General features: G+C 38.7%; 2 protein-coding genes across 5 annotated transcripts; both read left to right on the top strand.

The window, feature by feature from the left end:
• The first annotated feature begins 1,142 nt into the window (after window positions 1-1,142).
• cabp5a (calcium binding protein 5a) lies at window positions 1,143-2,333 on the top strand. Its single transcript, XM_078279517.1, has 6 exons — window positions 1,143-1,190; window positions 1,322-1,352; window positions 1,444-1,587; window positions 1,762-1,871; window positions 2,040-2,187; window positions 2,305-2,333. The coding sequence occupies exons 1-6, from the start codon at window positions 1,143-1,145 to the stop codon at window positions 2,331-2,333; spliced, it is 510 nt and encodes a 169-aa protein (XP_078135643.1).
• A 4,165-nt stretch (window positions 2,334-6,498) lies between these two features.
• Window positions 6,499-10,404, top strand: nif3l1 (NIF3 NGG1 interacting factor 3-like 1 (S. cerevisiae)). Of its 4 annotated transcripts, none has more exons than XM_078279769.1 (7): window positions 6,499-6,583; window positions 6,971-7,572; window positions 7,747-7,903; window positions 8,593-8,716; window positions 8,848-8,986; window positions 9,679-9,762; window positions 9,896-10,404. In XM_078279769.1, exons 2-7 carry the CDS (start codon window positions 6,981-6,983, stop codon window positions 10,078-10,080), a joined length of 1,281 nt encoding a protein of 426 aa, XP_078135895.1. In that variant the 5' UTR covers window positions 6,499-6,583; window positions 6,971-6,980; the 3' UTR covers window positions 10,081-10,404. The 4 variants fall into 4 exon arrangements, with proteins under 4 accessions (XP_078135895.1, XP_078135894.1, XP_078135897.1 ...); XM_078279768.1 differs by having other exon boundaries at window positions 6,505-6,593; XM_078279771.1 differs by lacking the exon at window positions 6,499-6,583 and adding an exon at window positions 6,615-6,633.
• The last annotated feature ends 3,460 nt before the right edge of the window (window positions 10,405-13,864 follow it).

The following is a 13,864-nucleotide window of genomic DNA, read 5'->3' on the forward strand; positions in this document are numbered from 1 at the left end:
CAAGACGAAACACATAACATCCAAGTCCATTAAAAGCCTGGAACGCAAACTTTAAATGTTATGATTAATGAGCTGTACGTTTTTTTTTCTTCTGCTAAATGCTGTGCTTTCTTGTGTTAAAACAATGAATCGATTAGTCGATCAACAGAACATGAATTGTCAACTTTTTTTCAACAGTCATTTATTGTTCAATCATCATTTATCAATCATAAAAAGACTAACACTCGCAGGCTCCAGCTACTAAAATGTAAAGATTTGCTGCATTTCACTGTTTTTATATCATTAAATATCTTTGAATTATCTGACTAAAAGATTAATTGCTGAAGTAATGACAGAAAAATCAATAATAAAGTGACAGACTTGTCAGCGAATTGGACAACTATGAATTCACAGTAAACAAAAGAAACAGAAACTCTAAGCCTAATCTGTGACCTGAGAGTATGTTTCCTCTGTCAGCCCTGGGCTCAGATGGCAGTATCATTTACACTATGATGTCAACACTCAGCTGGAGGTGGCTGCATCTCTTTAGCTCGTACGTGAACCTGATGTCCCCCCCGTCACGCACCTGACTCCTCCCTGTGAGCATACAACCCTGGATGCAGCCACACCCTCCCCTTATACAACCTCCCAGCAGCATCCCGTCAGGCTGAGCAGACCAGGCAGACACACACACACACACACTGAGACACCGAGAAGAAGATCAAGGAAAATAAGGAAGACAGAGGGCTTTTTGCACTGCAGGTCAGCTGCTGAGTCTCGGCTTCAGGGGTCGTGTATAATGCGCTTGGCTGAAGAACAGAAATCACCAGAAGAAGGTGAGCACAAATACCTACATGGTGACACTTTATTCTTATTTTGTTAATTTAGCTCATAACAATGGTCTATAGGCTAAGTCCTTAAGGAAAATCACACAAATGACATGTCTTCGAATACTTACTTCTACTATTTTGAGAAGTGTTTTTATAATGTCAGAAAATGAAGACACACTCAGAGTTCAGGCATTAGACATAGTGTTCAATTCCTCAGAGGAAATGCAGACTACACAATCTGTCTTAATCCATAACTTTCTGGCTCTGGAAAAGACCAGCCAGTTCTGATCATCATGTGTCACACTCCCCACTGTTTTTTTTCCTCTTGCAGAAATGAGTTTGGGGGCAGCGTGCATTTTCTTGCGAGGAGGGAAAAATATTGTAAGTACAGCAGTAACATCTTTTTCCTATTTTGATGGGTTTGTGTTGATGTGTGGAAAGTCGATGATAACCCAAAAGTTAACCGGGTAAAATGATAAAGAGATATACCAATTGTTTTTCTCTTTGTGCAGTCAAGACAGCTGGCTGATGAGGAGATTGATGGTAAATTAAATTCTCACAATATGCATTATTGCATATTCTCTTGACAACCAACTATCTAGCTGACTGAGAGTTTTTCTCTACATCTCTGCAGAGCTGCGTGATGCATTCAATGAGTTTGATAAAGACAAGGATGGGCTGATCAGCTGTAAGGACCTGGGGAATCTGATGAGGACAATGGGCTACATGCCCACGGAGATGGAGCTGATTGAGCTGAGCCAAAATATCAACATGAATCGTGAGTACCTACAGAGCAAAACATTTTTATTTCTTTTTAAGATTGTTTTTGACAGTAGAGATTAATGATAAATTCTAGTTAGTGGCTCATTTGATCCAAAATGTAGACAGAATGGATGAAACACAGAAAAGCCCCACATAATTCCTGAATCTTTTCTTTTGATTTTTCCTCCAGTTGGTGGAAAAGTGGACTTGGAGGACTTTGTGGAGCTGATGGCCCCGAAGCTTCTGGCAGAAACGGCTGGGATGATTGGCATGAAGGAGCTCAAAGACGCCTTTAAAGAGGTGAGAGTGAAACGTTTTTCTCATACTTTCCAAAATGCAGTTGCTTCAATGCCAGATTTGTCCAAACACCCCAACAAACTCACTCACTGAGGTGTCATAAAGATAAACACTGGTCTTACTCTTTAAAACATTTTTTATTTATTATTATTCTCTTGTTTCTCTGGTTAGTTCGACATGGATGGAGACGGAGAGATCACAACAGATGAGCTACGGTCGGCCATGACCAAGCTGATGGGAGAGCACATGAGCCAAAGGGAGATAGACGCCATTGTCAAAGAAGCAGATGACAACGGAGATGGCACAGTAGACTTTGAAGGTGTGAACTGTCTTTCAGCAGCAGTGACATGAACATCTATAATAGAGCAAATGTAGTCACAATGTTTTTTTATAATGGACTTTCTCACTTAACTAATCAAACTTCTCCCTGCTGCAGAGTTCGTCAGAATGATGTCCAACCAATGACAATCGAGGAGACTGTCAATCAAGAAAGTACCTCTGCACCTCTACGGACAGGCGTTCATATCAATGCTGTCCCTCTATAAATCTCTTTGACAGATTAACTTATATATTAAGAACATGTATTAATGTTGAAATTCAAATAAAAACGCTACAGAGAAAAGTCAAGCAATGTCAAGTTGTTCTCAGAGAGAAGTTTACATCTATGCAAAGATTGACAATCATTTACTGTACTGAGACATGTTTGATGATCATTGAAACGAGTGTGAAAACAAATAGAACCATCTTATTTTGTTTAATGATATTTATTTTATATAAAGAAAGTATTTTTTTGGATTGTTTTGCTGAATTGGATTACATTATGTATTGCTAATGGAACATATTATTTCTTTATTTAATTATTCTGACAGTATTCTAATCACTGAAACAATGCTATAATGCACATTAGATATAAAGGTATAAAAAGAAACTACTTTGTATAGCATATTAACATATACAGTATTTAGCCTGCTTGTTGTAATGTGTTGACTACATACTTTATTTGTGGATGGAATCCAACAATTTAAATCCTGTTAACAGGTATTTTCCAAATGTCTAAATAAAACACCTAAGTATAAACTTTGCACAAGAGTTTGGGTTTGGTATGAATGTGACATGATCCCTCTGTGTGTGTGTGTGTGTGTGTGTGTGTGTGTGTGTGTGTGTGTGTGTGTGTGTGTGTGTGTGTGTGTGTGTGTGTGTGTGTGTGTGTTATTATTTAGCAATCAGTCTGCAAGAATTAGAATTTTGGCTTTGTCACTACAGCTGCTTTATAATTTGACAAATTCCACAAAAAGTAAAGAGACTTAAGAATTTGCGTGCGAGAAAATATCTGCCATGGCACATTGTAATTTAATCCAAACATGTCTATCTAACCCATGAGGTAAATTTATTTGTTTCAGTGCTAACAAGCAAAGTAAAATGTCTTTCTCTATTCAAATGTGGAACAATTTCTCTGCATGACTTTCATAATGAGTCTACTCGCATAATAATACAAAACTGGCTGGTCGTATAATAAATTATCTAAGGATTTCATGTACCAAAGAAGGGATTTGGGAACCACAAACATCCGTGATGCTGCTGCTCTGCAGGGTATTGAGGATAGAGTAACCTGTCTGCCCTGGCTTTGGAAGGACATAAGGATAAAGAGATTGTGCGACCACTGGTTTCATAAGAGTGCTGTTCCTAAAACATCTCAAAATTATGACATCATGACTCATGCGTTACAGATTTCTAGATAGAAATAGGGGAGGAAAGATGTGCTTGTCCCAAAATTGAACCATTTTAGTGAGGACTGTCTGAGCCAATCTTTTAATTTTGGGAATTCTCAGTACAAGTTGTTAATGTTTGGGTAAATTTGTATGAGAAAACAATGTATGTACCCACACATAATCAAAGCATATCACTGCTAGTTAGCATTATTAGTTTATTTCCACTGATACAGTTAATATATAATCTGGAATAGTAGCATGTGCACATTTTACAAATCAACAATAACAATAAAAACGTTGTTTCAAATGTGCCCCAACTTTTCCACCGATTTCACTTCTTACTCTGAAAACAAAGACCTGTGAACAGTCTGTCTTGTGGTTTGTCTCCAATTACTGTGTCAAACTGACCCAAAGCCAGCACAGCTGAGATTAAACACCTGTGTTAAGGGAATTTAGGGTTGTGGACGGGGACACAGAGTGCACCCTTGCAGTCGGGGGGCACATCAGCCAGACAGATGTTATTGCATGACAAACTTGGCGGAACTTCAAATGGACAGACAGATGGGGCACGAGGGCTTATAATACCAATTAACAAAAGTGAAGCTATTCTTGAACAGATAGACCTAATAACTAAACACACATCTGTCAATAGCACTCCACAGATTGGATACAGGGAGGAATAGCCGTGGCAATATGCTTAATGGATAAGCCACAATTATCTGTCTTGTAAATAACTGCTCTTTTGTGAAGGCAGGCAGGCAAAAAAGAGTAATTAAGATTTCATGCATTTTGTGTTTGAAAGGGAGGGTCCCATTTAAACTGAGGGGTGTAAGGAGAAGTTGATGAGGTCAAAGGAAAGAATCAGATGATGTAATGCTCGCTGCCTGGCCTTTGCCCTGATCCTTCCCTGATCCCTCCAACATCCAGCATCGACCTTTATTGCATTAATCCACAATAATCTCTCTCTCTCTCTCTCTCCGTCATTCTCGGACACAGTTCCCAGGTACAGCCACTCTGTCCAGCAGCTTGTTGTCGTGCACTAACTGTTTGCAATCATCTCTCCCGAGATTGATAACTACCGCTCTGTCTTTGTTTTTGTGTGTGGATATGTTTATTCCAAAAGTCCAAGTAATCTTTCTGAGAAGTGGCTGATGCATCTACTGCGGGAAGCAATACAACTTATAAAAGTAATCTTTTCCTTTTTACATTAATTTATGAATTTCTTTTATAACATTACATATGAACAGTATTTTGTCATACCAACAGTGCCTGAAATGGGCCAGTACTCACCAGTACTCAGTGCCGGCACTGCCGACTCTGATTTTTGTCCACATGAGTACCCTTACGTCTGTTATTAACAGTATCATTAATAGGCTGATATCATACGTCTAATATTTAATCAAAATATGTTATATTATGATTTATTGGGGAAAACTAAACAATATATGGAAAATTTGACATTCAGCACACCCATATAGCCCGAATGGAATGAACCTTTGTGTTTCATAACCACATTTTCAGACACTGCCACTGTGAGATTGGCATTCGAATCAGGCTCCATAGATCAAATCGTGGAATTGTTGAATATTCGGGGACACCCCTACAAGATATACGTATAAATATAAATATATTAAAGACACATGCGATGAACATGTCATTCAACTGCTGAATTAGGGCACTGGTACCTTTTTTGGTCCAATTCAGGAACTGCAAACAAACAGCTTTATAATGTTATGGTTAAACATATTTTTAATTCAGCTGAATCCAAATTGACAAAACATGTGATTTTTAAGTGACTCTGTGGGAAGAGTTTTTTTTTTTTTTTTTTTAAATTACAATACTATTAACAAATCAGTACTAACTTGTTAGAGGTGTCAAAGATAGAACTGACTGACGGACACATCTGTTGTTGGGATCAGGACATTTTGTGTGCGAAGAGTTCAGTAAGTTGCTGCACCCTCTTAAGTTCTATTTGCGAAATTGTAATGTTAACTGTGAGATGTAGTCATACAGACTGCATATTTTCAAATAAAAGCTTTGTTAAAATTATTTTGAATTCATTGCTTTTAAGACATAGATAATTAAACTATATTAACGTGTTCCTGCAAATCATGATTAAAAAAAAAAAAGTGCCACTTTCTGCTTTGGTAGCCTACTGACCAGAATCTGAACTCAATGTCATTACAGATCACAAATAAGATCCTTTCAGAGTCAGGGTTCCAAGGGTTATAACCTACCTCTATGTTATTTTAATGATACCCTCATACTCAGCTACATCAAAACCAGTTGGAAGCTGCTTTTTCCCACTTATGTATTTGTGAAATTGTCCAGTAGGCCAAATGGTTTTTCAGATAATGTTAAACAGTAAGGTCCTCTTTCATGAATCAATCTGTCAGTACTTATTATTCTCTCCAGTGAATACTATTTCAGTTACTGTTTCTTAAATGCAGTTTAATGGAGTTTTCCAAGCTGCAAAGGATATAAATATCACTGAATAGTTTAATAAGTAGGTCTAGATAGAAAACAATTAATAGAAACGATATTTGCAAAATACACTTTGCAACAAAAATGTGGGTATGGTTGATATTGTCCATGCGGCTCTTTAGTATGAAAGTTTCACATTACATTATTATACTGTATTAATCAAATGATTGTCAACATTATCATAATAGTGTGCAGCCAGATTATACAAATTAATTGTTATTAAATTTACCAGTTCTACAGTAACTTTTGGTTTAACATCATTTATCAACCATAAAGTGAAAACTGCTGATATCTGACTAGAACTGAGTAAAGTAGTCTTTCCGCCAGTAGTAATTCAATAAAATCACATTCAAAAAGAGCTCACAACAATGTTCACTGACATTTCAACTGTCCAATCAAAACTGCGTTGCTTTAAGAAACGGAAGCCGGAAAGGGACATTCTACATATTCTACAGTATGTGATGCACCCTCTCGGTCACTTCCACTTCGTCCGTTAGTAGTCTTCTAACGTTAAAGTCAAAGGCAAGCGAAAGTATGATAAGTTCACTCGTGCACACATTGATATGTTGATAGTGAGTTTTTAAGTAGCGGTGTCGACTTAGTGTGTATATAAGTAGCTAATGTTAGCCGAGTAGCTCTGCTGTTAGCTGCATGCTTCCCAGCAGTCAGTGGCTGTCAACAACATAAAGCTGTAGGTCATGTTTGATCCATAAATAAGGTTTGAAATAGCGTAACTGCACTTTATAAACACTAAACATTAGGCTTCAGGCCCATAAATATGTATTGTCTTTCTCATTAGATTAGATATTGGGCTAACATTAACAAGTTCAGTTTGTATCTGTTGCTAAGTACTAGCTCTTATTTATTAAGGTAGGACTTAATTAGTAATTTTTTTTTATGTCCACACAGGTCTCCACTGATGTTGACTGGATGTAGAAGCCTTTCTTGGACCTTTTTTTCACTCACCTATAGAAGACTTTGTACCAGGAGGAGCTTGACCTCACAGGCTGCTCTGTACTTCTCTGCCTCAACAGTTTCATCCATCCCCCCATCTCTCCCTTCATATACTCACAGTCACTGCTTCTTTACAAGCCAACAGGCCTCAGTCCCCCTATACTCATCTCTTCACTCTCTTTCTGCTCACTGTTCAAGCCTGATGGAGCTAAAAGAAGTTCTGCAGGTGTTGGAGCAACTCGCTCCTCTGTCTCTGGCTGAGTCCTGGGACAATGTCGGCCTGCTGATCGAACCCAGCAAATCTCGGCCTGTTAAAACCATCCTGCTAACCAACGACCTTACAGATCCTGTCATGGAGGAAGCAGAGGCCATTAACTGTGACCTTATCATCTCATATCACCCTCCGTTATTTCGGCCAATCAAGCGTCTGGTTCAGAAAGATTGGAAGCAGCGATTGGCCATCCGGGCTGTGGAGGCCGGGATAGCGATCTTCTCCCCTCACACTTCGTGGGATAGTGTTAAAGGAGGAGTGAACGACTGGCTGGTCGGGGGTCTAGGTAAGAGGTCATTCTGAATGAAAAATGTGTCACACATACCTACAGGACATAATTAATGAAGATATAGGCTGAAATGCTGTGACACATTACACTGACCTTCTGGTCAACTTTGTGTCCTCCACCTTGTCCCCTGAGAGTCTTTTTCCATCTCTGGTGTCTGTCTTTGACTCTCAGGTAGCGGCCAGGTGTCTGTGCTGAGTCAGGCCCTTGGTGGCGCCTCCCACAGTCACAAACTGGAATTCACCGTCAGGAGCACAGAGGAACTAAACACTGTTATGGAGGAACTGAAGGCTTGTGACAGTGAAACAACACTACAACATTCGGTCGGCAGGTCCTGTACATGTTTGCATTGACCAAGGATTTGTGTACAAATTAGCACTTCATATTTTAACTTTAATTAAAGGAGCATTTTGCTAGTTTAGCATGGGTTAGCCTTTAACTACAAGTTTCATATACTTTACAGACCATTTCAAAAACATACAATGAGTTTTGCATTGATTTCCTTTCATTCAAGCACCCTTTACTGTAATTTCCTTCATTTTAGTACATTATAAAATCCACTGAAACTTTCACAATCCAACACAGCCATCTTCTAATCTTCTGTTTATTCTCAAAGTTGTGAAAACTGTGTTTTTGGGCAAGATTTGAGTGTCAGTTTTAATGCCACCGCTACAGTATTCACAACACCCAGGGTTTGATTTTAAAGCCAATTAGCTTTCACTTCACACCTTGGATATCAAATCTTCCAGCAAAAGCCAGACACACAACGTCATTACCACAAGCTGGTTTCATAACTTTGACAACAAAGTAAAGGCTAAGAATCATGCACTGTGATTGATTGACTGTTTTCAAAAAGTGGGGACTGAAAAGAACAGAAACCAATCATAGAACATGGTCAGTAGTAATGTAAGGTATATAGAAGTTGTAGGTAATAGGTTTAAACATGCAAAAAAACACTGATCACCACTAAGGTCCTTTGTGCTGGTGAATAATAATTAAGTTTATTTGCCCTCATAACAGACCAGACAACAGTGGGATCCATGCCAGCGTAACCTGCAGTGACTCAGCGCTGACCCCCAGTGTCCAGACTCTGTTACGACACAATGCTCCCAGCCTGTCCTTCAGCATCCTAAAGTTAGAAAAGGTACAGCACAAACGCTTCACTGTTAGACAATGAACCAAAGAACACCAATAAATTAAGGAAATTGAATATTATTTAGAAATAACACCTTTTTTTTTTTTTTTTACTTACTGTCCATCTGACACTCCCTGCAGCCCCCTCTCCCGGGCCATGGCCAAGGACGACTTAGTGTTTTGGACCAGCCAGTAACTGTGGCAACAGCCATCCAGAAAATGAAGTCCCACTTGGGTTTGAGTCACCTCCGTTTGGCTTTGGGATTGGGGCAGACGCTAGGTAATGAACTCTTATACAAACAGTAGGTTATTACTGGTGTTATAAGTTAAAAGAAACACTGTGAATGTGTGGCTGATGAACACTTACCCATTAGGCGAGCATTGGGTGCAGTAGATGTTCTGAATGGTTTGCAGTTTTAGATTAAGAGATGAGAGGTGAAGCTTAAGGAACAACCAGGAATTTAGTTAGTTTATCATACCTTCATACAAACCAAACCACTATATTAGCAAAACATACTATGACACAGTTTGTTCACCAATTGGGTAAATACACATCTTAATTATAATACACAAATACAGACCATATATCAAGCAAACGTACCACAACCAAATGGGTCAAGAATGTCATAAAGGCCACGACCAGAAACTTAAAACCTCTAGAGTCTTCAGCCTGAATATGGAAATACATAATGAGCGCTGCCAGAGATGTCAGCCTGGACTTGGCTTCTTTGGGCAATAATAGCTCACACAGAGAGCCAGCCCTAAATGTGACTTAGAGGTGATGAATACACTTATTAAAAATTCAATTAACAGCTCTGGATGCCACTAAAAAATTATTTAAATAATTTCCTTGAGGGAAGTATCCTGATTCTGTAAAGAAGCAGATGGCTACTTTGATATCAAACTTTGATTGATATGTTTGCTCTGATGGTTCTAAGATCTAAAATGTGTCCTTATTCTGATATTTTCAAGAGTCCTCTGTGTGCACGGTGGCTGTGTGTGCTGGATCTGGGGCCTCAGTACTGAACGGAGTCAAGACAGACCTCTACATCACAGGTAGACATTTAAAGTAAAAATCTAATTCAGTTTTCATTCAAAACAGTTGCGTATAGCTGATATTATTTGTTTCACTGTCAATTTATTTGCTTGATAATGCCTGCATAAAGTAATTACCATATCCATTGCTCAGGTGAGATGTCCCACCATGAAGTGTTGGACGCCGTGGCGAAGGGAACTAACGTCCTCCTCAGTGACCATAGCAACAGTGAGCGGGGTTTTCTGGCTGTGTTCAGGGAGAAGCTGGCTGTGCGTCTTCCTGACAGTGTAACAGTGGTGGTTTCAAAGGCTGACAGAGACCCTCTGGAGGTGGTCTGACTGATTTGGGAGCTACAGTTGCACTAGTTAGTCGGTTGGATTCATTTTCACTGTTTTGATTGGATCAAATTAACGACATTACAAAAGCACCTTCTGCTGCAGTGCGATTCAAATGGATGTGTGTGATATGATTGCATTAAAAAAAAAATATATATATATATATATATATTTTTTTTTTTTCCATGCAGGCTCTTTATGTAAGGCTAGTGACTATAAAAGAGTATTTCAGTATATCTCTGCCATATCATCCTTTGGTACGTTATGCTGATTATCGTGTATTTCTTGCAGGGTCTTAATAAAATGGGTTCTGGTTGATCACAAAAATGGATTGTTGGATGACACAAATGCAGCAGTGCACAGTGAGAGCCGAGGATAAAGCATGTGATCTAAATGCATGTGTCTTTTGCATGCAGATTGATTTACCGACAACACACTATATTTCAATCCGAATAATCTGTGACATCAAGTGTGCCCTTTGGCAGTGTGGAGAGAGAATTTCAGCAACCACAAATTCCCCCTAAAAGGAAGAGTGTTTGCATCGTGCTCACAGGAACAAAAACAAGACGGTATTCCTCATCAGATTAAAACGCTTGTTGGTCCATCGTAAACATGCTTGAGGAAATCGGACAACCCCCTGTTATGCAGGAAGTGTTCAAACAGCAGGAACATCTGCACCACCCTGAGCCAACAATGAAAACTTTAAAGACAAATGCCTCTTAGGATATTTTTTTTTTTACCTTTAGACCTCAGTGAGCAAACAAGGGTGGATATCAAACCATTTAGCACATACATGTCAGGGAGCAGGCCTATGGTAATACCTAATGCACTGTAAACAGCACACACTATCTGCCCCCACTTGGATAATGGTAAAAAAACAAAAGTAACAATCCTCATCATTGGTTGTTGCAGAGTCTGGTGGCTGACACACCTGTCAGTTCGTAAAAACATTAAGATACGTCACACACCTCGCTGCCCCCATCAAGGTAATAATGACCTTTCTCTTAGTGTGACGTTCACACCTCCACTTCCCCTCAGTCCTCACTAGCTTTTATCCCCTCCAACACAACACACATATACAAATAGAGAAGGAAAACAACAACTAGAACAACATTTACTCTTCACTCCCGTAAAGTGACTCCAGCTGTCACTCTTGTCTTTGAGCAGGTAGATTTGGGCCTCTGAAAGCTTCTATCCTGTTTGATCATGTTAGTTGCAAACACACTACTCATGATGTAACAGTAATCCTCTGCTAAAGAGCCTCTATGGTCTGTTGAGTCCTCCAAAAGCATCAGATCATCGTCTTACATATTGAAGCTTCTTATGAAGATTTGTTGTGATCATTTTTACTTAAAGGACAAAGTTTTCTGCAGATAGCAGTACCATTTTGTAGCTGAAGACATCTCAAACCCGACTGCAACAGGTTTGCATACATTAAATTGTGTATTCTCTTAAGCCACTTCACATGTTGCACTCACTAGAAACTTAGAGCTTGTGGTGCAATGTAACTTAGTACATTTACTTAAGTACAATTAAGGTATTTCCATTTAAGGAGGAACACCTCCTACTTTAACAATTCCAATATATTGTATGACCTAAGAAAGTTCAATCAATATTTGTGAACATGAACTACTCTCAAAGCCAGAAACCAACATATGATGTCATCAAGTATAAAGTCTGAAGCTGCTCTGTAGACAATTAATGGGAGATACATTATTTTGTTTACTTGATTCTATTGTAGTGATCTCAGTTGTGAAACAGAAAATGTACCCATACACTCAGAACATTCCCCTGGGTGCTCAGTGTCATCTATAACATCTTTCCCAATTAATTGTCTATGGAACAGATTTACCACTCTAGTTTTTGGATTTGGGAGAGAGTTATTTATGTTGCTGTCTGAGACCATAGGAAAAATAGGTATGAATTTAAAATCGGCGTAATTCACCCTTTAAGCTACTTTATTCTACTACTACACTACATTTCAGTGGGAAATAATGTACTTTTTACCCTTTTACATTAGCAGTTTATAAAATATGATATATTGCTGTAGGTTATAGTCATTAGAATTAGCTCCGTCTCGAGTGGCTACACCATCAAAATGCTGCTGAAATGTTAATGCATAAGTAATAATAACCCACTACTTTGATATTGACTCTCCTGCATAATGAGTACTTTTAAAGGGCATTTTGCTATAAATGCTTTTGTACTTGTGATTAAGTAACATTTTTGAAATGGAGTACTGTCACATTGTGGTATTGCTACATTTACTGTACTGATCTGAATATCCTCCACAACTCATACTAACTAATTGGCTGTCTGGTACCACAAACAGAGGTTTGTCTGTGTGGTCCACATTGTGTGTTTTGTTGTATTTTAACTAGAAATCCTGTCTGCTCACCAAACTTCCCTCACATGACACCAGTATTTGCGTTGAATTGATTCAGTCAACAGTTCTACTGTTAAGTATTCCAGGTAATGCTTTCCCAAAATTTGTTGTAATACCAAGCTCATACCTGCATTTAAACTTCTCATATAAACTTCTAGACCCTCGTGTTTGTGTTGTGGCCAAACTGTAGCTGTCGGCCAAACTGGCTTCCTTTTACACCTTAATTCAAGGCCCGACTCCCTGCGGAGAGGAAGAAACATGTCATGAAGTCATCAAACAGCCACAGGTGTCCTGCCAGTAAACTACTAGATTTATATGTATGTGTAAGAGGCGTTAGAAATTTGAGTAGCATTTCTCTGAATTATTACAGAAAATCTTGAAAGTAAGATTACAAATGGCAGTTGTCGGTTTTACACACACACACACACACACACACACACACACACACACACACACACACACACACACACACACACCTCTGGTAAATGCTGAACTCGTGACTAAATATATATAATCGTGTATAACGGATTCATTAGACCAAGTTTTTCCTGACAAAGTGGTGGAAGAAGTATTCAGATTCTTTACTTAAGCTAAAGTATCATCATCACAATGTACAAATACACAAGTCAAACTCCTGTAAAAGTACACAAGTTTAAGCAAAAAAATCAAAAGTAAAAGCACTATATAACATTTTTGGGGGCATTTCCACCTTTTTAATGGACAGGACAGCTAGGTGAGAAAGAGAAGACATGCAGGAAATCATCACAGGTCAGACTCGAACCCTGGACCTCTGCGTCGAGGAATAAACCTCTATGTATATGTGCGCCTGCTCTACTGACTGAGCCAAGCCGGCCACAACATGTTATTTAATTGTTGATGCATTAATGTGTAAGCAACATTTTACTGTTGTTGCTGGTTGAGGTGAAGCAAATTAACTACTCTATATAGTTTAGGTTTAACTTAAAGCAATACTTCCTAATTTCTTAGCCTATTTTAGTTTGTTGTATGTAAAATGAATTGTAGTGAAGTAAAACACTTGTTTGCATCTGAAATGTGGTGATAAAGAGTTATAAAATACTCAAGAAAAGTACAAATAACTCAAAACAGTACCTGAGTGCAGGTACTTATTCTACGTCTAGTGACACTCACATTCATTTCTCTACCAGACACTATAAAATTATAAAGTAAACCCTATGTGTTGCAAATCACCACTCTCTTTGCCAGGTGTTGTTTATGTTTGTGGAGTAGAGACAGAAGGGACGATGAGGCCGTAATGTGGAGAAACAGGGAGGCAGATGAAGAAAGGGGGCCATTTGGCCTTAAGTGTGAAGCTCCACACACCTATTTAACAGAGCAACTCACCGCTTTGGGCATTTGTAGCAAAGGACTGCAGAGGGATAG

This window comes from Sander vitreus, chromosome 21 (genome assembly GCF_031162955.1).
Source record: "Sander vitreus isolate 19-12246 chromosome 21, sanVit1, whole genome shotgun sequence".
In the NCBI taxonomy this organism is placed as follows: domain Eukaryota; kingdom Metazoa; phylum Chordata; class Actinopteri; order Perciformes; family Percidae; genus Sander; species Sander vitreus.

Excerpts from the sequence above, each read along its gene's own strand:
- cabp5a (XM_078279517.1), top strand. The coding sequence starts at position 1,143 with ATGAGTTTGGGGGCAGCGTGCATTTTCTTGCGAGGAGGGAAAAATATT. Across the intron at positions 1,191-1,321 it reads TGCGAGGAGGGAAAAATATT|TCAAGACAGCTGGCTGATGA; the intron begins GTAAGTACAGCA and ends CTCTTTGTGCAG. Across the intron at positions 1,353-1,443 it reads GGCTGATGAGGAGATTGATG|AGCTGCGTGATGCATTCAAT; the intron begins GTAAATTAAATT and ends ACATCTCTGCAG.
- nif3l1 (XM_078279769.1), top strand. The coding sequence starts at position 6,981 with ATGTTGACTGGATGTAGAAGCCTTTCTTGGACCTTTTTTTCACTCACC. Across the intron at positions 8,717-8,847 it reads GCATCCTAAAGTTAGAAAAG|CCCCCTCTCCCGGGCCATGG; the intron begins GTACAGCACAAA and ends CACTCCCTGCAG. Across the intron at positions 9,763-9,895 it reads GACAGACCTCTACATCACAG|GTGAGATGTCCCACCATGAA; the intron begins GTAGACATTTAA and ends TCCATTGCTCAG.